Source organism: Etheostoma spectabile, chromosome 21, assembly GCF_008692095.1.
Source record: "Etheostoma spectabile isolate EspeVRDwgs_2016 chromosome 21, UIUC_Espe_1.0, whole genome shotgun sequence".
NCBI classification, from domain to species: domain Eukaryota; kingdom Metazoa; phylum Chordata; class Actinopteri; order Perciformes; family Percidae; genus Etheostoma; species Etheostoma spectabile.
The window spans coordinates 12,476,729-12,497,947 of record NC_045753.1 but is presented as its reverse complement, the minus strand read 5'-3'; the positions used below and the strand labels follow the sequence as shown (position 1 = coordinate 12,497,947).

The following is a 21,219-nucleotide window of genomic DNA, read 5'->3' as shown; positions in this document are numbered from 1 at the left end:
CCTCTGGAAATGCTTCCACATTGAATCAAACCTGCCAGAGCTTTCTCTACCTCTGCTTTCCCTAATACTTCCCCCTCTGTCGGAATATAAAGAAGGAAAACAGTAAAGGTCAGTGTACAACCCACTCCCACTAACAGACTGCACGGGGAGGTGGGATTAATGGGGCCTAACACAAGATTGTGGGTCGGATCAGCAGAGTCATAGGGAGCCAGAGAGACTCAATGAAGCCTGGCACCGGATCTTCTGCTAATCTACTGGCTGTCTGGCTCCTCTGGACTGGCGCAGCTATATGTGGGCTATTGGTATCTTTTAAACCACTCCGATGTTAAATTCTGTCTCAATAGCATAAAACATCGCTATATGCTGAATGATCACGGAGGCTGTGCTTTTATACGTGGTCGTAGGGAGCAGAGATCCAGACGCAAGTTTTACAAAAAGTATTTAACGGTGCGTTCCAACATGTAAAATGCCAAAACAAGAATATTAGTTTTCAGTCTTGTGTATATTAAGATAGCATAATCAACTCCCATGTTAATAAAATGTTAACACAACTCAAAACACTTTGACTAAATATAATTATTATTCAAAAAGTAGGCTATGTATAAATGTATAAAATAAATCTAAAATAAAATACAACGAAATGTATAAAGTAACAGAAATAAAATGAAAAGAATGCTAAGTCTATGCTTTTAGTAAAACTTTATTTACATGAAGCGAATAAATTTACAAAGCTTTGACATTTGTTAATTAAGTACTTCGAGGACGTTATTATTATTATTATTATTATTATTATAGAGTTTATGAACAACAAAACCTCAACCGCAAAGGAAACATGGCAACCGTTGCTAGGGAACGACAGTGCGCAGATTTGCTATTTGCTTCGGTTGGTTAAGTCCGCCATGTAAAAGGAAACTCCCTCAGTCTAGACCTTTACCTGTCTATGGTCAGGACCGAACCATAGACAGTTAGAGACCTAACGACAACACTAAAACAACATATTGGACAAGACTAGCGCTATATGCATCTACATCTGCATCTTTATGGGTGAGCGTCAACGGTAAGGGATAAAGACGTGCACGGGACGCTAATCTCCATGGTAACGCGTCATTTGAACAACAACAAAAACCAGTGGGGGGGGGGGGTCAACTTCACTTCGTCCTGTTCCTGTAAGTGCTTTCATCTTTGTATCGAGTTAGCAAATTGAGTCAACTTGGTTAAATTAGTTAAATAAGTTTGCTTATTTATATAATTAATGACGCTGGTACAGGAAAACGTAGTGTTTACAATTAAATGTTAATTTTCACACAAAAAGGGTCATATTGTAATACTAGCTAGCTAGCTAAGCTAACGTTTGTATGCACATAAAGCTGGATAAAGTTGTCTTTTTGAATGCAAGATCCCAAAGACTAATTTAATTGTAGCTATAGATCGATTGGCTTCCTTTGTTATTATTTTTTTTTAAACATAATTTTTGGGCAGTTTTGAATGAATCTCATATTTTCCAAAATAATAACTAGATTCACTATTTCCTCCAATAAAAAAGAATAGGCCTGTCCACACAATGAACTAGCTAGTATGATTGCATTTTTTGAAGAAAAAAAAAATTACACCTGTTTTTTGTCAATTTTTTTATTGTAAATACAAATGTAAAGTTGCAGGGGAAAAAAACAAAAGGGAAAAAAGTTTCCTCAACTTGTAGCTGGATAGAAAGTACAAGTCTGATGTTGTAACGTTACCCTGTCAACCCAGTCAGCACGCCTGACAGTGGGTACAGGTGTTCCAGCTTGCTACAGTCTCGCTTCCTCCTGTATTATTTCATAACTGAGCCTGCAATTGTTCTTCACACTACCTAGCTGCCATCTGTTATGTTGTAATTATGTCCCAGACACTGTGTGTTTTCAACATTGTACCTCAAAACTGGGAGCAACAGGACACTGGAAACTGAAAGTTGCTAAAACGTTTAACAAACACCCTTCTTCATTGTCATCCACGTCTCATTTTTCAATCTGTCAGGATCAAAGGTGTAATAGAGAGAGGGTAGATATAGGGGTGAAACGACAGAGTCCAGCCGTGCAGGCTTTTTTGACACTATTGCAGCGTATGTCTGCAAAGGCTTCAATGGTGACAACTTAAACTCCAAACCACAACAACTTGTACCACAAGAACTAGAAAATCACACCAGCTATATTCACAGCATTTTACCACAGTTTCAGTAGAGCAGCATCCAGTACCCCTCTGAAGTAATGCAGATTTACACTCTACACACAAACCCTCTTTGCTTGCCACCAGCAGCCGTCACCCTGCAGTGCTGGGAAAAGGGCTTCGTCTGAACCAGAGAGCCAACTGAATAAAGACTCAGAGTCCTGCCTTCAGGCTATCTCCAGTGGAACCCAGAGCATGTCTGCAGAGCTGGCAATGACTTCAAAGAGTCCCCACGGAGAAAAGGAGCCCCTGGCATCCAGATGTAAGTTTTTTTTCACATAAAATTTTTGCTGCTGGTTGTGTGTCCGGCACACAACTGGCCAGTTACTATTGTAACACAACTTTGTTTTCCCCTTCATATTATTTTTCCAATACAACAAAGTACTCCCTGCAAAGGATCTCAACGATCACAGGTCTGAGCGTGTGAAACACGAAGGATTAAAAGGATCCACCCATGGGCAAGCAAGCAAGCAAACACAAAGCCGAGACACCCTGAAGAGCAACAGTAAGATGAAACACCTTTTCAACAAAACAACCGTTGAGGATGTCATACACCCCAAAGCTGAGACTACGTTTTCCTTCCTGGCAAGTACTGACACTGTCCCACATGTTCCCACACTGTCCCACATGTTCCCACACGTGATATAGGCTCACTGTACAGTGAATCTGAAGAAGAGCAAGAGGCAAATGATAACCTCTTTTACCTCAGGCTCCTTTCAGGGCACATTTAGAGAGGCATGGCAAGTTTCTCGGTCAAGCTCAGCGTTCAGCTGCTTTTCTCACCCGTTCACATTTAAGCACATCAACAGTTTCACCTGTTGGTCATCATGGATACCGTGTTGGTCCTTTCCTGGAGCAAACATGGCGTCACTGTTATCTACCATTCACAAACTCAATGTAAATGTGCTGTATTTATATAGCGCTTTTCTAGTCTTAACGACTACTCAAAGCGCTTTTACATCTACAGGAAACATTCACCATTCACACATTGTGGCCAGGACTGGCGTACAAGGTGCTACCTGCTCATCAGATAAACACTCACACACATTCACACTCCGATGCGCAGCACCGGGGGCAACTCGGGGTTCAGTGTCTTGCCCAAGGACACTTCGACGTGGGACTGCAGGGCCAGGGATTGAACCGCCAACTTTCCGATTGGCAGGCAACCGCTCTACCACTGAGCCACGGCCGCCTACAATATGGGTTTTGTAGGCCACGTGAGTAGCACCCAGAGGACACACCAACATCTCCATGAGTTTCAAAGCAGCTGGCCAAGTATTGCCTCTTCACGCAGGACTTCTGTCGGCTTCTGTTCTGCTAGGCTTGCTGAGAAGCACCACTGTACCCCTGACTTCAAATCAAAGTCTTCTAATGAGTCCTGCTGTCTAAGAGCCTCTGGACAGGTAGATGATCTGGATGTGGATGAAATAACGACGTGTAGTGATATCAAAGAGCGAGTACCCAGTCAGGAATGTCAAGAAGCCCAGGAAGGAGCTACTGCTGCCCAAAAGAGCAGCAAAGAGACTGTGTGCAGACCCAAACAAAGGTGATAAGAAGATACTTTTTAAAAAACATAAATATCTGCAAGATTTTTTTCTGCAAGATCCAAAGGTTTTTTATTACACACTGATTAGCTATGACTTTACTGGCAACTGATACAGTATTTAATTGTACAGTTGAGGAATTGAGTTATCGTGCATAATATTCCTTATATTAAATGGAATTAAAAGTTCTCCTGATTCAGATGTATGTTAGGATTAGGGTATACAATCTTGTTGAATTTGAATTGTGTCATGTCTTTTTTTAAGGTTGTTACATGAGTCATCTGATGAGGAAGAAGGGGAGCCATGTCGGATCTGCCACAGTGGCGAGAGTTCACCAACCAGCCCACTGATGTCACCGTGCCTGTGTTCAGGCAGTATGCCGTTTGTTCACCTCAACTGCCTGAAGAAATGGATTAGGACAAAAGTCAGGTGAGTAGATAGCTATTGGGGGTAAGTTGAATTCCCCACAGTCTGAAAGATCTGCAAGGCAGATCATATTTAGGATATTAAGTGATGGTGGTTGATGTGTACTGTATCCATTTTTCCAGGGTCAGGGCCCTATACTGTCAAAACATGTGAACTTTGTATAGGGAGGCTGACACTGGACCCGGTTACACTTCACTTGGACAATTACTACAGAGAACATCTGCAACAGGTAAGCAGAGACAGAACAAAACAAGAAATGAAATGAACTTGCTGCTTAAATAGAAATATGAATGTAATTCATTAAAACAATTCTGTCTGGCACACACCTGTTTTTAGATGGTGGCCAACCCTGACCTGTATAATCTCGATGATGTGTTAGGAATGGTAATGCTGCCAAGACCTGTGCACGTAAGCACACAATTGTTTTACTTATTTATTCTACATACTATGGCACAAAATGTGTGATGTAGGACGACCCAACCAGAAGCTTACAAAAAGAATAATAGTAGATAAATAAGTACAATAGGTGTCAGACCTCATAAAAAAACATATGATCGATTTGAGAAAAATGTTATGAATATGACAATATCTTAGTATTTGTTTGTGTTTCCCAATTTAGATCAAATTGCCAAATTAATGTTGTTTTTTTAAGATTATTTTTGGGGCATTTTAGGTCTTTAATTCCACAGTACAGATGAAAACATAAAAGGGGAGAAAGAAGGGGAATGGCATGCAGCAAGGGGCCGCAGGTCGGAGTCAAACCCGCAGCCGCTGCATCAAGGACGACACCTCTATATATGAATGTCTGCTCTACCAACTGAGCCGACCCGGCCACTGAAAAACACATAACTGACATTTTTACTATCAAGTGGGATTTTTTAATTCTGTCCTCAGGTTCCGATATGGTCATTACTTCCCAACCTAAGGAGAAGACTCCAAAGAATCAGAGGGAGTAGGAACCCGTCACCACAAGAGACATCTGACACTTGATCCTCAGCTGTACTCTTTTTTTTCTCCCACATCTTTGCTGATGTGGAACTAAACACACACGTTTTACAATAAACCACTATGCATCTAATTCAATCGAGCAGATTAATGTGGCACAGGAAATGTAAAAGCAGTGGAGATGTACAGTATATTAGGATTGAAATATTGTTTAATACAATATTTATAAGTGAATTATTCTTTCATTACATCAGATATTTCAGTACACATATGTTGCTTTGTCTCAACCCAATCAGCTGATTAAGTCCATGTTCTGCACCAACATAATGCACAACATAACACTGAAAGTATAAAGCAGGATTCAGTGAATGAGTGTTATTGAGACTGAAGTTGGTGATACAGGGGAACCGGTTTTAACAATGTGCATCAACGTCACATTAGCAAAATCGCCGATGCTTCTCGCTGAGATTCCTGTGATGTGGCTCAGTTCTCCCACAACCTGCAATGCATTCAAAGTAAGGCTACATCAACCAGACAGTTTGTGTGGACTGTTAGGTACATACTAACATTAGTCACTTTAATGAGGTAGATGACTTGATATGCTTTGATATGGCTGCATATAACGTCCACAATTTTGACATTTTAAACACTGAAAACAGATAATATTGTGAAATTAATTACATTTTTCTTACTTTTGAAATAAGTGTTTTACCTGTTCCAGTTTCCTGACACAGAGGATGAATGTAGCCACGGCGATGACACCAACACCAAGAAGCATGCAGTCTTCAGTCACTGTCACAAACTTCTCTCTGTTTAAAGAGGGCAATAGTAAAGCCTCTACAATCAATATTGTTATGTTAACAATGGATCCAATGACTACGCTTAACAAAAAAAAGCAGGCCCTGGTATCGAGGAACCCACAGAGTTGTCACCCGTCTCGGGCAGGTTTCTACAGCTTTATAACGTATTTCATTGTTTTGGTGTAATCTCACCGCTCATATAGCGTTGCTTTAGGCTAGAGCAGACAGCTGCTTTGAGCTAAAAATCTCTAAAAAGCCTCTGTTCACTCCCGGCCCAGCACCAAATGGCAGACGGACAAAGTCAGTCACTAGCGGGTGGACATAGTGGAGCATTTAGTAGCTAAAGAGCCAGACGTTTCCCTCGGGAGTCAGTGGAAACCACAACAGAGCTAAAAGGAGAGTAGATTTTAGACTTTTTGGCAACCTTTTGCAAAGTTCACCATTTCACCTGAAAAGGAGTCAGTGTGTTGTTCACAGCTTGTTTCTGCTGCCTCTAAGTGGACAGGAAATCAGTTATAATACCTACTGCCATACCGTATTAATTTCTATAATAGCTGCGTTGAGAACAGACAGTTCTCAGCTGGTCGTAGTTTTACTCTGCTAGTCCTGCAGCTTTTCCACTCTACCATGACAGTAAGCACCTGTACCAAATATTCAGAGAATGTGGCTTAAAGAGAAATGTAATACCTCTGTTCTCTGGGTGGGTTGACACACTGAGTGGTGGTCTCTAACAAGGAGTCGTAGATGGCAGTCCTCTGTAGGCTGACGTACTGGAGAACATGGTGGCACAGTTCATACAGTTGCTCCACAGGGATGGATGGCTCATTGTGTCCTATGAAAGTTCAGTCAACTCTCTTAAAGTCAGTACAGCTGCTCAATGGATATGACTTTTTTGATTATAACCACAGACTTTTATTACATCCCAATACTTTTCATAAGTTGTTTAAATATATCCTACCAAGCACATCCAGAAGGATTTCCACATATGTCAGTGGGTTAGGAGCATTTAGTCTGTATTCAAGCCCTTTTAAAACCATCAGCTCTGATTCCAGGACCGTCTGCTTGGAAACACTGTGGCCCACTGAATGCAGAAAGCGTACAGCAGTGTTGTTGTCGATAATCTAGAACATGTTTGAAGAATCATAGATTTGTTTTGTTTCTAATCACAGGGTACTGAAAGTTAGTAATCGTAAGCATCGCAGAACTTACTTGACTGTGTAAAAAGAGTTTGCTTGCAAGTTGCACACAGGAGAAGACGATAAGGGGGAATTTCTCTTTGAGCTTGTCAAACACAGCATCCTCATAACTTTCTGGTTGATCAGCCGCTGCACCTTGAGGTGTGGGTGTGCTCAACAAATCTGTGAGGTGCTTGACCATAAACCTGGAGGAGATAATTATTCACATAGAGGCTAAACCATATAACCACATTTAATTTCTATGGGCTGAACAAATATAATAAGGGGTGTGGCGGGTCAAAGCAAGCTCCTTCTTACCTTTGAAGTAATTCGACGGCATGGTATCCTGCCAGGGGATCAAGTCTTAGTTCTTTAGTCATCAGGAAGATGGGTTCTAAGTAAAGAGAGAGAGGCAGGAGAACACAGAACAAAACAGAAAAATCTTGCTATTTATTGTGAAATCAGAATGGATTCCATTCACTACGCTAAGCTAACTAGTGGTGGTGCTGCCAGTGTTGCACCGGACTAAAACAATGCATGCACTGAGGCAAAAAATGCATTGGCCCACCTATCTGCAGGGGAGACTGTGATAATCCCTATTTCAACAAACGGTGGCGTGTTCCTTTAAAAATATTTTCCTAAATGAGTAAAATTCTGTGAGTTCAGCAGGTTACGGTTCTGAGAAAGATGTTAAAGAAACAGACAGAAACAAAGTATCTTCCATAAATGTATTTAGATGTTATGTGAACTACAAAGAAGCATATGGATGTTCATTAGAAGTACCACTTCTTTCCATCTGCTCCTCCGAACTGGCAGGGTTTGTCTGCTAAGGTGCTGCTGGCCTCAGGGAGACTGTGCTACCTGGAGGACTTTTTATTAAAAATTGGCCTCCATAATAACAGGGCTCACAATTCCAGGTGTATGAAAGACTTCAGAATGATGACAGTGTACGGTGAAGTATAGTCCTGTACAGGTTAGTCAATCTCAACGGCTGACAAAGTTATTAAGCATTACTACAGAATGAGTCTGCACCTGGTCTGCCGCCTATTTTCAATAATTACAGTTTACATACAGTACTGTAGGTCTACAAAAAACTCGTTTGTATAGTGTAATTGCAATTTGGAGGTCATACTAATAGTCACAGCTGCGCGAAATTTAAGAAAATCTAAATTGCACATAACACAATAGATGGCTTAAGTCCCCTGGATGGACCATATAGAGAAATTGAATTTAACAGATAATGTTAATTTACCTCGGTAAAAAAAAGAAGAAGAAAAAATGCATTGTTTCTCCAAAAAACGGCATAAATTAAACCCAGTTGAAAATCTGACGTTTGGAATGATTCGCATTTAAAACGGGTAATATGTCTGATTAAAATAACATTAATTACAGAAATTGTAAACTGGTCGTTAGGTCTCTATGGTAACGTTAACGTTACTTACCCATTAATCTTTTATCTTTGAAGTTTCCGCTACATTTGGATAAACTGTTCAGGTTATCTTTGTTTCTCTTGTTGAGATTGACAAGACAATCTGTGAGTAGGTCAAAAGAGGCTTCTCGAAACTTGAAACTTATACTTGGGCTTGGTGCACAAAAGAAACGTTTCGCCATTTACACTGAGTAACGGTTGTCTTTAAAGCACAAACGTTAGCTAGCGTTACGTCTAGCTACATTTACAAACAACGAAGTCTATAATTAGGAAATCTGTTTTAAAAATCAAATCAATTGGAAAACCAAAATAAATAAATCGTGTCTTAATCTTCTCCAAAAGATGGCGATGTTCCCTCGTTTTTTTACGCTAGAACCATCCAACGTCTCCTAGTAGGAACCAAAGGTAGGAACCATAGCTGCCGTTGGGGCTCATTTGGATGTTGCACAGTTTTATGTTCGCAACATCCCATAGTGCATAGTGCGTGGTGACGCTCAGCGCAGATCTCGTAACATGCTGATGGTCTACTCACCGTGTCCATGGACGCCTCCAGCTCGCCGTAGATCATCTGAAGAACAGCCGCTCGTGGAACTGTTGTGAAACAGCCCTTGCAAACCTCACTGACCGCAGACATGGCCGACCAGACGCCGAAGGAGCCCGGTGCTCGTGTTGCGACCAGGATAGACCCGATTAAAGAGGGTCTTTCTCGTGAACAGATGCAGTTCATCCGACATGTAGAGCTCGAACAGTGGAAGAAGAAAACCCAGAAGCTGCGGACACGAAACGTTGTGACGGGCCTTGCCATTGGAGCAATCGTTATGGGAATTTGTATCCTTGCCAAGCGCACCAACACAAGGTGAACTGTGTAACGTTAGCTTAGCATGCTAAAGTTACTCAGGTTAGATGACACAACCAGCGGTAGCGTGTTTCCGCATGTTGAGTTTAAAACTGTTACAATTATTTGAATGGCTAGTATATGAAGTTATAATGTATTAATGATGTAAAGTATACAATACATGCCTGATTGCTTCCTGGTGTTACATCAACCTGTTCCCCTATGCGTCGGTTGGTATTTGTGATAGCAGATGTTGCAAACTTAAGATAACATCTAGCTGTCCCAGTCAATGCCCAGTTGTCTTGTTCAAACTGAAATATCGAAAGATACTCATTCATTTTTTTTTTCTGGAGTCTCATACACTTTGAAGCACGCGTTTGTCAGGAAACGTCAGGTGGGCTTCCACATCTACACAATTTATATAAATGAGGGTAGACTAAATATTAGAAACCTCAAATGACCATAGAAATGAATGAACACTTTTGTTTTGACAGTGTAAACAAAATTGAACATTATGACCTTCATTGACTTAGGAACTATTGCAGGAAGGTTGAATTAGACGTTAGTTTTAGCTAGGTGTACCTAATAATCTGGCAACTGAGTGCATAAGATTTTCCAAAAAAAGGAATGAATTTTTGGTGTTTTTAATCATGAATAATGACAAAGTTAAGGTCTTCACACAGACCGCTAAATCCTGTCCGTTTTCAAGCAATTTGCAAAACACCTGACTGACAAACTGCCTGCATCACTCTTTTTGTGATGTGATGTTTAATACTTTTCTTCTTGCTGTCAAATGTTTTCCTTGACCACTTGCTCCCTTACCAGACGGCTACACATTTTACTCAGTCTCCCAGGAGAAGATCATGGATGAAATCGATGAAGAGGCCAAGCGTGCAAGACTGCAGGGACCAAAGACCGGGGCCAACTGAGACGCGTGTGTTCCCGTTTTTGGACTGCGTGTCTGTCCTGCATTTAACTGTCTGAGAAGGGACTTATGTGGACACTGATTCCACTGATTTATATTCAATGGCGGGCCGCTGTTTTTCATGTTGAGAAAGCGGTGGATGTGTTTTTGTCTTGATTGTGAAGGTTAACTGTGAGCTTCTGCTGTTGACTTATAACTAGAAGTGTCTTGAGTGAAGACACTCCATTACGTTTGCCTGTCAATGGAAAGGACTAATCCACTGACCTTACATGCTACTCAGCAGGCCAGACTGTAGAATAATTTAAATCCTTAGCTAACAGGTTTTCAGCCCTGATCAAGTGATGTTCAAGGGGCAAATCCTAATGATGTTGAATCTACAGTGGCCTTTAACAGCAAGGAAATGCCAGTGACACTGCTGAAATGACACACAGATTAACCTGTTGAAACACATTCATGTCAAAAAAGTGATCATTTGTGTAAAACAAAAAACAATGTATTAGATTTTTTTTTTTTAAACAAACATGTCTAACTATTTATGCATGATAAAAAGACAGAGTAAAGAAGACATAAAAGCCGTGGTATTTACAACTGCATTTATTTTTGTCAATATTTGATAGTCTGATCTAGCCACTGAATCTTGAGTAAAAATATAAAATAAGACATTGTAAGGGAAAGGCACAGATTCAGCATGGCAGGACAGCAGCAGCTTCAGAAAGCAACACAATTATATATTTACATTCAAAATTGTGAAACAAAACTTATTTGAATATATTATGAACTTTGGAAAATTTTAAAGGAGTTTCACTGCCAGAAAATTCAGTGTGTGTAGTGTGAATATTTTATAAGGCATCAGCTACACATTCACAGCTTGGACTGATATCTCTATTTCCCACAGTGTGCTAATTATTTAAAACTGCGCAAGGGTAGATCGTCGTTACTGTGAACAAACATAAACTGGAGAATATTCTCTACTTCCCTTATGGAATAAATGACAGGAAATTTTGGCTCTTGAGTGAACACAGTTGTATCCACAAATGTGTTAATGAGTGAGAACAAAAGATGTTACTAAAGTGCACAACGTCGTTGATCTACGCAACAAGCAACAAATGTGATTTTTTTTTTTTTTTTTTTGCCTGAGCAAAAATAAAGGTTGCAGGCATGTTTCCTTTCAACTTGTAAACATGATCTATAAATGCACTTACACTTTATACACATGTACAATCAACAGGAAAGAGCCAGTAGTCTAAAACCTAAGTGGATTTTTCAAAACTAATCAATGCAAAAATCTTTTTAATATAAACCAGCTATAGTATTTGAACATTGATGTGTGATGTCTTTGTTAAAGTCTTCTGCACATTTAACCAAACCATTTCCCAGTTAATACTTTGGAAAAACTGATTTTCTTTTTTTTTTGTAGCTACATGGCAACATTTCTGAAGCGTTACAGGTGCACTATGAGATCCTGTATGGTCGCTTCTGTTGATGTTAAATTCAAAACAAAACAGAACAAACTCGCCCCTCCCCCCATGTTTCTGCAACTGTCATGACTAAAGGCCGTTTTATGGTTGTGCGTAGAATCGACGGCGTACCCCCCCCCCACACTCCCGCAGACCCCTCTGCGTCTACGCCGGACCGTACACTGTAGCCTGACGTGCACCTCTGGAAAAACTACACGTCGCAACGATGCACGTTGCTCGGACGTGGCATGGTAGCGTCGCATTTCCCCCCCGACTCATTTCCTGGTTCTCCTTCTCCATAAACATGAAATCAAGGAGAGGTTTAACTTTTTCTGCTACAGATTTCCCACCGTGGTCAGAAAGAACAGAGGAGACACATTGTCTCTCTCACTGTGTCCAAAGCTAATCACTTCTCCCTCGCTCTATCACCCACTCACCGCACACACCAGCGCACAAGTACAAACATCAGGCCGCTTACATAGGCTACGGTGAAAGCTCTGCGTGTAGCCTCCACTAAACCATAAAACAGCCTTAACTGACTTACCTGTCACTAACCCCCACCCCTCCCCAACTATCTTGTCAGTGATTGGCTGGTGTGGTTTGTTGTATTTTGGTGCACAGCCTGTGCATCTAGTATTTGAAGTTTATGAGCCCTGTGTTGTCTCCCGAGATCGGGCTTTTTCAGTGTATTCAGGAGGCAGGCAGCTAGCGAATCAGGGAGAGATGCCTACGATTTGAGACAAAAATTAAATTGCGCTGAAACCATGCAGGAACTTATAATGCACCTTTAACATCTTCATATGTATGCATTGATAGAAATGATATCACCTTATTGTACCTCTATACAATGAAAATTTTTTTTCCCTACATGAAAAATGTCAGGACTGCAGTTACTTTTCAGGGCTGAGTCTAGAGAATGTAGGTCATCCAATCACTAAAGAAACTAGTACTACAAAAAAAATATGTTCTTGAATAAATAAAACTGCAATGCATCTAGACTGTTCTGGTCAGCCCCTGGAAGGCAATAACGTGAGTGTATTCACTGTGCAGTCAGCAGGTGCTGAAACATTAAACTGCAGCAAATAAATTGCAAGATTATCCCCAAATTTTGTTGTTTGTGTGCAACAACGGTCAGTAAATATGTCAGATCTTCGCTGTGGTTCACATTACTGTGCTCAGATAAATGAACGGCAGTAAATCAGAAAACAGGAACAGTATCTCCATTCTGGTTCAACGTCATAGTAAAGTGCCACCGGAGCTCAAAAGACCGCGACTGTGCGGCACTTTGTACCATCGCTATGACTGCGTCAATGCTAACAAGCTTGCTCAGAAAAAAAAAAACAGCTAAAGGAACCTGTTTAGCAGAGTACCGTGGCTGCCTGGACAAAAGTTGATTCATTTTGAACCGTTAATTCTTATTTACAAAAGCAACAAATTCACCAGATCTGACGGAGGGCTGAAAGCTGGATGTTACAGTTCCTGTGTAAATCCAGCTTTATTGATGAAAATTGATATATACATATGTACGTTGAGGTAAATGACCACTGGCAGAGGGAAGCAGTTTGCTGATCGGTGTGCCAGTGTAAAGTGTTAAAGCGATCCGCTCACAGGACGGGTTTGACCACTGCAGTTACACTTCAGATGAGGTAGTCCAGATATACAGCATGCTTGGCTGAGAGTTTCTTACTAGGAAAATGAAAAGAAAACAAATACATAAAGTAAGAACAATGTATTTTTTTAAAACTCAACGAGTAAATAATTGTCATATGAAGTTTGTAAATACAATATTCACTCACTTTTCTACTAATGTCCGTGGCAAAGGTGACCCCTTTGCCTTGTTTATCCTGGGAGCTGCTGCTGCTGCCTCCAAGGGAGTTTCTCCTTATGATCCCTAACAAAACAAACACGTGTTTTATAACCCAATCACACATAAGGTTGTCATATAATTTCCAGGCAATAAATGCGGGGATGGTCTTGCTTACCTGGGATCGGCAACATGTCCAAGCGCTGCAGGCTGTTCCTGCGGGACGAGGGGAAGGCGCTCCCCTTGGACAGGCGGCGCTGACGGCTGGACAGCATAGCAGCAGGAGAGACAATGCCCGGGGGGGGAACCTTCCCCATCTTCAAATAGAGCTCCTCAATCTCTCTCTTCTGGGCGGCCTGCAGGGCCTGCACCTCTTTTAGATGTCTGACAAGGGACAAAGAGTAATACATTTAAGTGGTTGAAGGCTCTCTTCTGTTGCCTGGGGAAGTCAGGGATACAGGTAGTCCAAACAAATCTTGGAAGGCATGTGGATTTAAGGAAATTAAGACCTCAAATATGTTTTGATGACAGGCTAAACCTTTTTTTTATTTTATTTTACTTGAATTCATTTGAAATGGTAGTGGTGAAGCAATGTTTGGATTAATGAATTAGTCAATTTACAGAAAAATGATTCTACAAATGTATTCTTAAATGTAAGGATTTGTTGCTTTTCTCTGTGTGATGTATTTATAATTGGATTATCTTCGGGATTTGGACTATTCGTTGGACCAAACAAGCAGCAATCTTGGGCTCTGGTGAATTGTGATAAACATTTATCAATATATTTTGGCATTTAGCAAACTTAATTTAAAAGAAAATCAACAGAGGATTCAATAATGCAATAGTTGTTTGTGTCAGCCTGGCAAAATTAATTGATAGGCCTCATAACGCCTCATATTCTGATGAAAACCTTTGGATGGAAATTTATGTTCATACAGGAGAGTTGTTCAGTTTTAAAATTGAAGAATTTACCTTAAACTTCCAGCGTTAAGCCTGAGTAGAACATTCCTGTTGGCTTCATGATGTCAAATCTTTGACTTAAATCTTATGTTACACCAAAACATGAAGTCCAAAGTTTTACCAAAGATCATGAAAATTATTTCACAAAGTGTTTGATGTCTATGTGAGTGTTAGAGCCCAAGTGAAAACTTTGAGAATATTTTTCCTTTTTCCCCCTCTTTTCAATTTTAAAAGCCCTCTGTTTTCTGTTAATATACTGTAGCACCTACTGTATGTCACTCACTTCTCTCTGAGTTCCTGAAGCTCTAACAGCATCTCTGCGTCATCACTGTCGGAGTCATCGCTGCTTATATAGGGAGTATTGCGGTTATAAGTCATCGTCCATAGATGGTGAAGGGCATTGCTGTACTGCGGGCTGTCGGGCGCTCCGTCCCACAGCCTCCCCTCCATTTCAGCAGCCGTCACTGAGAGCCCGCTGTCCGCGGACGTTCCCATCAGGCTCAGGCTGTGCGCTCTCCTCCGACTCCTTTTCCTCGTCCTCAGTCGTTCCCCAATAACCTCTTCCTCTTCTTCCTCATCCTCTTCTTCTCTGACTTGCTGCTCCTTGCTCCCAGCCCATCCCACCAGCCCGTCAACGTCCTGGACGACCCCCGTCGACCCTCTGTGGGGATGTGGTAGTGGGGGGGACATGGTGAGGGAGGTGGCAAGGCTCGTCTCAGACTCCCCCTGCTCCTCTGTGCTGCTCTCTGACAGGGTGCTGCCGCTGTCCGCTGGCTGCGGTGCAGCAGGTACAGCACCTACTGGCACAGAGGGTCCAGGGATGTGCATACTGGGTGTCACCTGGAATCTCCCAACAGTCACTGGTGCAGACATGACTTCTGTAATATAGAAGGGAAGGTGTTAATCTAAATGCTCTACACTTGTTGTTTTCTAACCTTGACTTAGTTCCTTTAAGATAAAAATGTTTAAATAAACCTAATTAAGTATCTAAATTTACAATTTCTTTTTTTTTCCTTTTTTTAAACACATTATATTGGTAATTCTAGTAAGTTGTAGTACCCTCTATACTTACTTCTAGTGTCCAATAAGAAGTTGGGACATCTGGACAGCCAATTTATATGAGAGACAACCAATCACTGGCTAAACAGTAGTGATTGTTCTACAACCTGATCAGAGCTGACTGGTCCTCTGAACAAAGCTCTTTCTTGACTATCAGGGTTTGAGTCAAATTGAATCATGGGGGTATTGGTATCACTGTCTTTTCACTGTGTCTTATTTTCTAATCTTCCACTGATGGGAGGATGTCGTCTATAGAGGCTTGATGCATGGCAGTGATAATACCTGATAATTGTGATGAAGTTGTTTATCTGTTTTCACATACAAGTGATGCAAACAGTTTGAGTCAATGCATGTACTCACAGGGTTTTAAATCCTGCAGTACCCCAGTTTCCCCACTAAGTGTCCTTCTTACAATGAACACAGAAAGTGTTTGGGTCTGCGCCCCCTGAAACAGAGAGACTCTGTTGACTGTGGGCTTCTGAGTAGAGTATAAACACTGACAGGCATGGATACGGGAGGAGAGGCCTGTAACGAGTGCGGCTGCTCGCTGATTGGCCATTGCCAGTGGGCAGAAGTACACCTACGTTTGTGTTAGTTTTGAATGGAACACTACATCCAGACTCAACGTTACGCAATGGCTCCTGAGGCACCGCTAATGGGTGATAATATTACCAAGGATAGAGAGGAATAGAGAGAGAGAACCAAAAAAAAAATCATACGGAAAATTGGCAGTAACGGAGATGTCGGACTGTACTTTGACCTAATACATCATAAAAAGGAGCAGGGGAGAAAAACTTGTGATTTTTAGCTATGGCATTTTGTAGCATTTGTGTGTATACACAAGCATGTGTGAGTGTGTGTGAATTTGTTTGGGGTGAAAACATCAAAATCAGTCTGTATATGTAATCCCCCCAGCACCCTGGCTACTAACGTACAACACATTAGGTGTTTATGATCCAGGAACGGAGGAAAAACTGTTGCAGGAACATGAGAAAAACATGCACAGAATTACTGGTATTTCTTACCAGATTCAGTGGAAGAGGCTTTTGGTGTTGTGGTTCTGGTTTTCATCTCAGGTATGGTGGGTTGCAATGCAGTGCTGAAGGATGATAACTGGACAGGAAGAACAAACATTGTTAGTATTATAGCTACAGCCGATTGGGTATTGACCAGACGTGACCGATCCGTATTCAAAGTCTTTCTATAATTCTGCGTATCAGTTATCAGTCATTACAAACTTGGTTTTAGTGACACGGAAATCCCTGGCCTAATACTAGCTTGAATTGAATGAGTTGGACACAGTGCAGTACACAGATTTTGGATAAAGGGAAAACTGAAAACTCATAATGGATTGCTAATTGGTATCGGCAGTTAGAGTTGAGGTATTGGAATAGAAAAGGTGGATAGGTGTATCCCGAGTTGTTTTTAATGAATTCATCAAATAAATAGCCCAAGTTGGCATCTATAAATAGCTTGTCCTACCAACAGTTCAAAACCCAAGGATATTCTATTTACAATCATTTAAAATAGAGGAAAAGAGCAAATCCCCACATTTTAGCAGCTGGAATAGATAAATATTTGGCATTTTGGCCTGAAAAACAACTGTAATTATTAATCAATTATTAAATTTGATGATTCATTTTATGTCAGTTAACTAATCAATTAATGGACTAATAATCTCAGCATTAATTTGCATGCACACAACATCATTTTAAAGTAATCTTAACCGAGTAAAACATTGAGTAAAAAGTGGCAGAAGGTGACTCACAGTGCTTCCTGGGCTCTCTGAGGGTGATGAGGACAGATCTGACATGGAATTTGAACTGGAGACTTCTGATTTGGGTTCAGCCTGGACTGGAACCTGTGCTGAGTATGAGGCCACATAATTGTGGAGACTGTCCTCCTGGGTCAGGCTGTGATGATAGCTGGGGGGACTGGATAGTCCAACCTGCTGTAAAGGCTCCTGAGGAACCAGTGGAGGAGTGGAAGGCATAGAAGGTGGAGAAACAGGATGCATCCAGCTAGGATAACTGCTCTGAGGAAAACCGCCTTCTTCCATTAGAAGCGTATCAGGGCTATAGTAGATGCTCTGCGCTGTGGGGTAAGGCACCTCTACTGCTGAAGTCTGGTACCGCTGTGGGTAGATGGAGGGGTAACCTGACTGTGGGGCCATGTGAGTAGGTAGCTGGGGGTGGTAGCCTGGATAGGAGGGCATCCCCTGGGTGGGCATGCCTGCCGGAGGGATGAAAGACTGGGCCATGCTCATGGCCATGGAAATGACATTAGCTAAGGAAAACAAGGGCTGCGTGTGGGATGGCCACATGTTGGGATGCTGAGGGGCAGGTGGAGACACGGCGGCACCATCATTGCTGCAAGGGCTTGGGGTCTCATTCTGAACAATTGGGGAACCGGGGGCTGGTGAGGATACAGTGGGGAAGGAGGGGTTACTAGCTACACGTGTGAGTGGAGGATGGATGCCCGGTTCGGGGGAACCCGAAGAGCCTGGGTATGGGAATGGGAAGGGACTATGGCCCATGAAGGACAAGTAGTAGTGCTGGTGGTGTGGTAGGAGGGACGCAGGGTTGTGGTGGTGCTGAAAAGGGAGGGGAGAACCTGAAAAACAAAGATTAAAAATGATTATTTGTTAAGATATGTTTTAATTTGAAGTCAGTTATCTTGGGTACAAACTGTGCTAGAAAAAGTACGGAAGTACAAAAAGTAAAATGTTTGTTTTTCTTTAATTTAACTTTTATATTAGTATAAAAGTTAAGTATTGGGCAGAATTGATCCAGATAAACAAGTTAGATCACTCATTCTTCTTCTCTCTGCTCAGGGTTTAGTCAGTCTAATTCTACCTGCAGCCCCTTGCCAAGACATACGCCATGTGGACCATAAATCTTTCCCATATTTTCAAATGATGGGTTTCCATGATGAACAAAAGCGTTTTGTTTAAAGCAGTATCCGACTATAATTGCATTCGTAAAGCCGGAGCAGTTGCACATCGGGCTTACATGGCTGTGAGGGATTCAGCATCAATGGAGAGAGCAAGGCTTTTACGCAGGACATTTTTGAGGAGTTTAAATTGAACACACGTGTGTGTATTGTGTACGCAACTTTCTTTGGGGTCTGATTGTAAGATTAAAGTAGTCAGGATTTCTATGTCACTCCTCGGGGAATAGTTGAGGATGCCAATATCCTAGCCCCATCTATTGATTTAACATTTACCTCAACAATGGCTCCACAGTTATAAACCACACCTCCTGTTACTGATGATGCAAACCAGCCTTTACTTTTTCCATGCTGACAGAAACACAGGTTAGGCAACACTCTTTTAGGGTGGTGGGTGGCCAAAAAGCATTGCGCAAGTGACCATGCAGTGGAAGTCAAGCAGAGAGGGGACACAGGACATGAGGAGATGAGTGTTCAGATACAGGGGACGTATGGAGGATATGTGTTCTTTAATTGACTTCAAATGCCCCTCCTGTGGGGAACGAGACTTTAAGGGGGAGGAGGCTTTCTTGGAATCTGTAGGAGTTTGTGCTGGCAAACAGATGTTGCTGACTATTGCAGCACTGAAGAAAAGCTCATGCTGTACAGCGACAGCATTCACAGCTCCCAAGCTAAAAAGTGCCCTTCAAGTGAGGTAATTACCCAAGAGGCCCTGCTGCAAAGCAGACACAGACGAAGGCTTTGAGGTGTAGGGATGGCGGATGGCGCCATGCGAATGTCTGAACAATACAAGAACGGGCCCTGAGAAGGGGAGGTGGGATTTATGAGGTAGCTGAGCTTTGCTTTGACTTATTCTTTGCCAAAGGACTGTAAAAAAATTTCAGTGTGCTGAAACAGTAAACAATGCTGGCCCTCTTCACGTAGGGACCAGAGAGGGCTATTTACCTGGGGCGTTGTGGAAAGACTGTGAGCGTAGTAGAGGTCGCACAGGTGAAGTAATGTCTGGACTGAAGACGTCTTCATTGGGGCACGGGGTAGAGCCACAAACCCCTACGCAAAGATACATGCATGAGTGGTTGACCATGCACACACACAATGACCATGAACAGTTAAAAATAAAGCAACGAATGAATGCAAGTTATTTTGACAGGCTGTGAGAAAGACAGTCCTTAATGCAGTTAACACACACTTAATGTTACTCATTTTTTAGACGTACATGACATGACAAAAATGGCGAACATTCATTTGCTTCATTTCGAACATATTTAATCAACTCAAGCATGAAATTATCCTTTAAATGGGTGGATTACCTGTAAATTCATCAGACCAGTCGAGAGACTTACCAGGCAGAGAATAGGAGTGTGGTCGAGGCTGGGTATGCAGGTTAGGCTGTAAGAGAGCACGTTTGATAAAACTCAATCTCCATCTTGTATTAATGTGATACTACGGTAGTATTTGTACTACATCTATCATGCCTGATGCAGCATACAAAAAATGTCTTTGAAAACAGAACTACATATTTCACTTTCATATAATCGGGGGGCTTCTGAGACACAGATGTCAAAAACAGGAATCGACAAAATCGATGCAGAAGAGGCTGCGATTTAATAGATAATAAATTTGAGTCCCTATTTTGGGTCAAGCTTCAAATCCAAATCCTAGGGTAATAATGCAGGTTTTCCTGCTAACATACCCAGGTGATGTACAGTGTGTTGGGTAATTTTGTCAAACAAAGCTTCCTCAAAAGCACAGAAGTTAAATGGTTTTACTGTTTTTTTTAGTAACCCCTCATGAATTTACATTAACAAGTGAACTCCATTAAATTTCGCTCAAACAAGGAACAAAAACAATAGAGGCCTCAGACTTCAGATGATATAGATGCCACTACTTAGTACAGTATTTATTAATTGGATAATAAAGTTAATACTAAGACGGTCTTAAAGGATGTATTGTTAGTTTGTGAAGGAGCTGTTCCCATAAATCATGTTAGTAACCAGATCATTTTATGTAAAGTCATTTAACCTTCATAATCTGGGCAAATTGCTGCTGTAATCTGGCTCTGAAACTAAAAGATTCTGCTGATTTGTTTTAGCCACAGGGATAGAGAGGTTGATCTATAAAATATCTTAAAGGTCCCATGGCAGGAAAATTTCACTTCATGAGGTTTTTTAACATTAATATGCGTTACCCCAGCCTGCCTATGGTCCCCCAGTGGCTAGGGGGATCTTGCTCCTTATGAGGTCATAAGGTTACATCCCCTTTCTATGCATTGTCCGCCCAGAGAATTTGGTCCACCCATTGAAGAGAGAGACATCATGGCTTTCAAACGAGCAAAGTGGCAGTTGGCCAAGGCCACACCCCCAGCTTCTAGATGATGAATCCTCATGTCTTCGGTGATGACAGTACACCTGCTTTATATCAGTATGTTAACACGTAGCTCAAAGCACTGCTGGGCCCAAGTCGAGCCTCACAGAGGTGCTAGTATGGCTGCCGACTATTAGTCTTGTTCTTTAAGTGGTGGGTAGAGGAAACAAGCAACAGCTAAATAAGCATGGCTTTCCTGTACACAGGGTATCTTACCAAAACTCTGAGAATAGTGCCCTACCTCAGAGTTACAACAGCCAGAACAGAGACAGATAGATGATTCTCTGGGCTTGTGGGTTTCTCTCTAACTCGACTAGCTTGGTCTGGTTTTTTGGCTGGACAGTG

At 41.6% G+C, this 21,219-nt stretch overlaps 4 protein-coding genes across 14 annotated transcripts in view; 2 read left to right on the top strand and 2 right to left on the bottom strand.

Moving 5' to 3' along the window:
• Window positions 1-1,035: 1,035 nt before the first annotated feature.
• LOC116671072 (E3 ubiquitin-protein ligase MARCH7) lies at window positions 1,036-5,250 on the top strand. 5 transcript variants are annotated; one of them, XR_004327185.1, is made up of 7 exons: window positions 1,036-1,057; window positions 2,293-2,464; window positions 2,585-3,748; window positions 4,011-4,175; window positions 4,295-4,401; window positions 4,509-4,580; window positions 5,067-5,250. XR_004327185.1 is itself a non-coding variant. In XM_032502003.1 (4 exons), exons 1-3 carry the CDS (start codon window positions 3,402-3,404, stop codon window positions 4,323-4,325), a joined length of 543 nt encoding a protein of 180 aa, XP_032357894.1. In that variant the 5' UTR covers window positions 3,379-3,401; the 3' UTR covers window positions 4,326-4,401; window positions 5,067-5,250. The 5 variants fall into 5 exon arrangements, 1 of the variants encoding a protein (XP_032357894.1); XR_004327183.1 differs by lacking the exon at window positions 1,036-1,057 and adding an exon at window positions 1,104-1,166; XR_004327182.1 differs by lacking the exon at window positions 1,036-1,057 and adding an exon at window positions 2,018-2,121.
• Window positions 5,251-5,321: 71 nt separating this feature from the next.
• On the bottom strand, window positions 5,322-9,612 carry cntd1 (cyclin N-terminal domain containing 1). 3 transcript variants are annotated; one of them, XM_032502002.1, is made up of 7 exons: window positions 9,538-9,612; window positions 7,411-7,486; window positions 7,127-7,298; window positions 6,876-7,038; window positions 6,605-6,749; window positions 5,830-5,926; window positions 5,322-5,616 (listed from the first exon to the last, which is right to left on the bottom strand). In XM_032502002.1, the coding sequence occupies exons 2-7, from the start codon at window positions 7,470-7,472 to the stop codon at window positions 5,479-5,481; spliced, it is 777 nt and encodes a 258-aa protein (XP_032357893.1). In that variant the 5' UTR covers window positions 7,473-7,486; window positions 9,538-9,612; the 3' UTR covers window positions 5,322-5,478. The 3 variants fall into 3 exon arrangements, with proteins under 3 accessions (XP_032357893.1, XP_032357892.1, XP_032357890.1); XM_032502001.1 differs by lacking the exon at window positions 9,538-9,612 and adding an exon at window positions 8,345-8,484; XM_032501999.1 differs by lacking the exon at window positions 9,538-9,612 and adding an exon at window positions 8,535-8,972 and having other exon boundaries at window positions 5,323-5,616.
• On the top strand, window positions 8,988-11,563 carry coa3a (cytochrome C oxidase assembly factor 3a). The gene is made up of 2 exons (XM_032502004.1): window positions 8,988-9,349; window positions 10,182-11,563. The coding sequence occupies exons 1-2, from the start codon at window positions 9,154-9,156 to the stop codon at window positions 10,283-10,285; spliced, it is 300 nt and encodes a 99-aa protein (XP_032357895.1). The 5' UTR covers window positions 8,988-9,153; the 3' UTR covers window positions 10,286-11,563.
• Window positions 10,858-21,219, bottom strand: part of wnk4a (WNK lysine deficient protein kinase 4a) — a 44,937-nt gene continuing 34,575 nt past the window's right edge. For 2 of the 5 annotated variants that reach the window (XM_032501994.1, XM_032501996.1), the window contains exons 14-21: window positions 19,821-19,899; window positions 19,456-19,560; window positions 17,330-18,174; window positions 16,587-16,674; window positions 14,786-15,380; window positions 13,721-13,926; window positions 13,535-13,629; window positions 10,858-13,424 (exon numbers count right to left, since the gene is read on the bottom strand). In XM_032501994.1, coding sequence (XP_032357885.1) covers window positions 13,422-13,424; window positions 13,535-13,629; window positions 13,721-13,926; window positions 14,786-15,380; window positions 16,587-16,674; window positions 17,330-18,174; window positions 19,456-19,560; window positions 19,821-19,899 — 2,016 coding nt within the window. In that variant the 3' untranslated portion in view covers window positions 10,858-13,421. Of the gene's footprint in view, window positions 13,425-13,534; window positions 13,630-13,720; window positions 13,927-14,785; window positions 15,381-16,145; window positions 16,214-16,586; window positions 16,675-17,329; window positions 18,175-19,455; window positions 19,561-19,820; window positions 19,900-21,219 lie in introns of those variants that run through there. The other 3 variants (XM_032501995.1, XM_032501997.1, XM_032501998.1) reach the window with 3 other exon arrangements.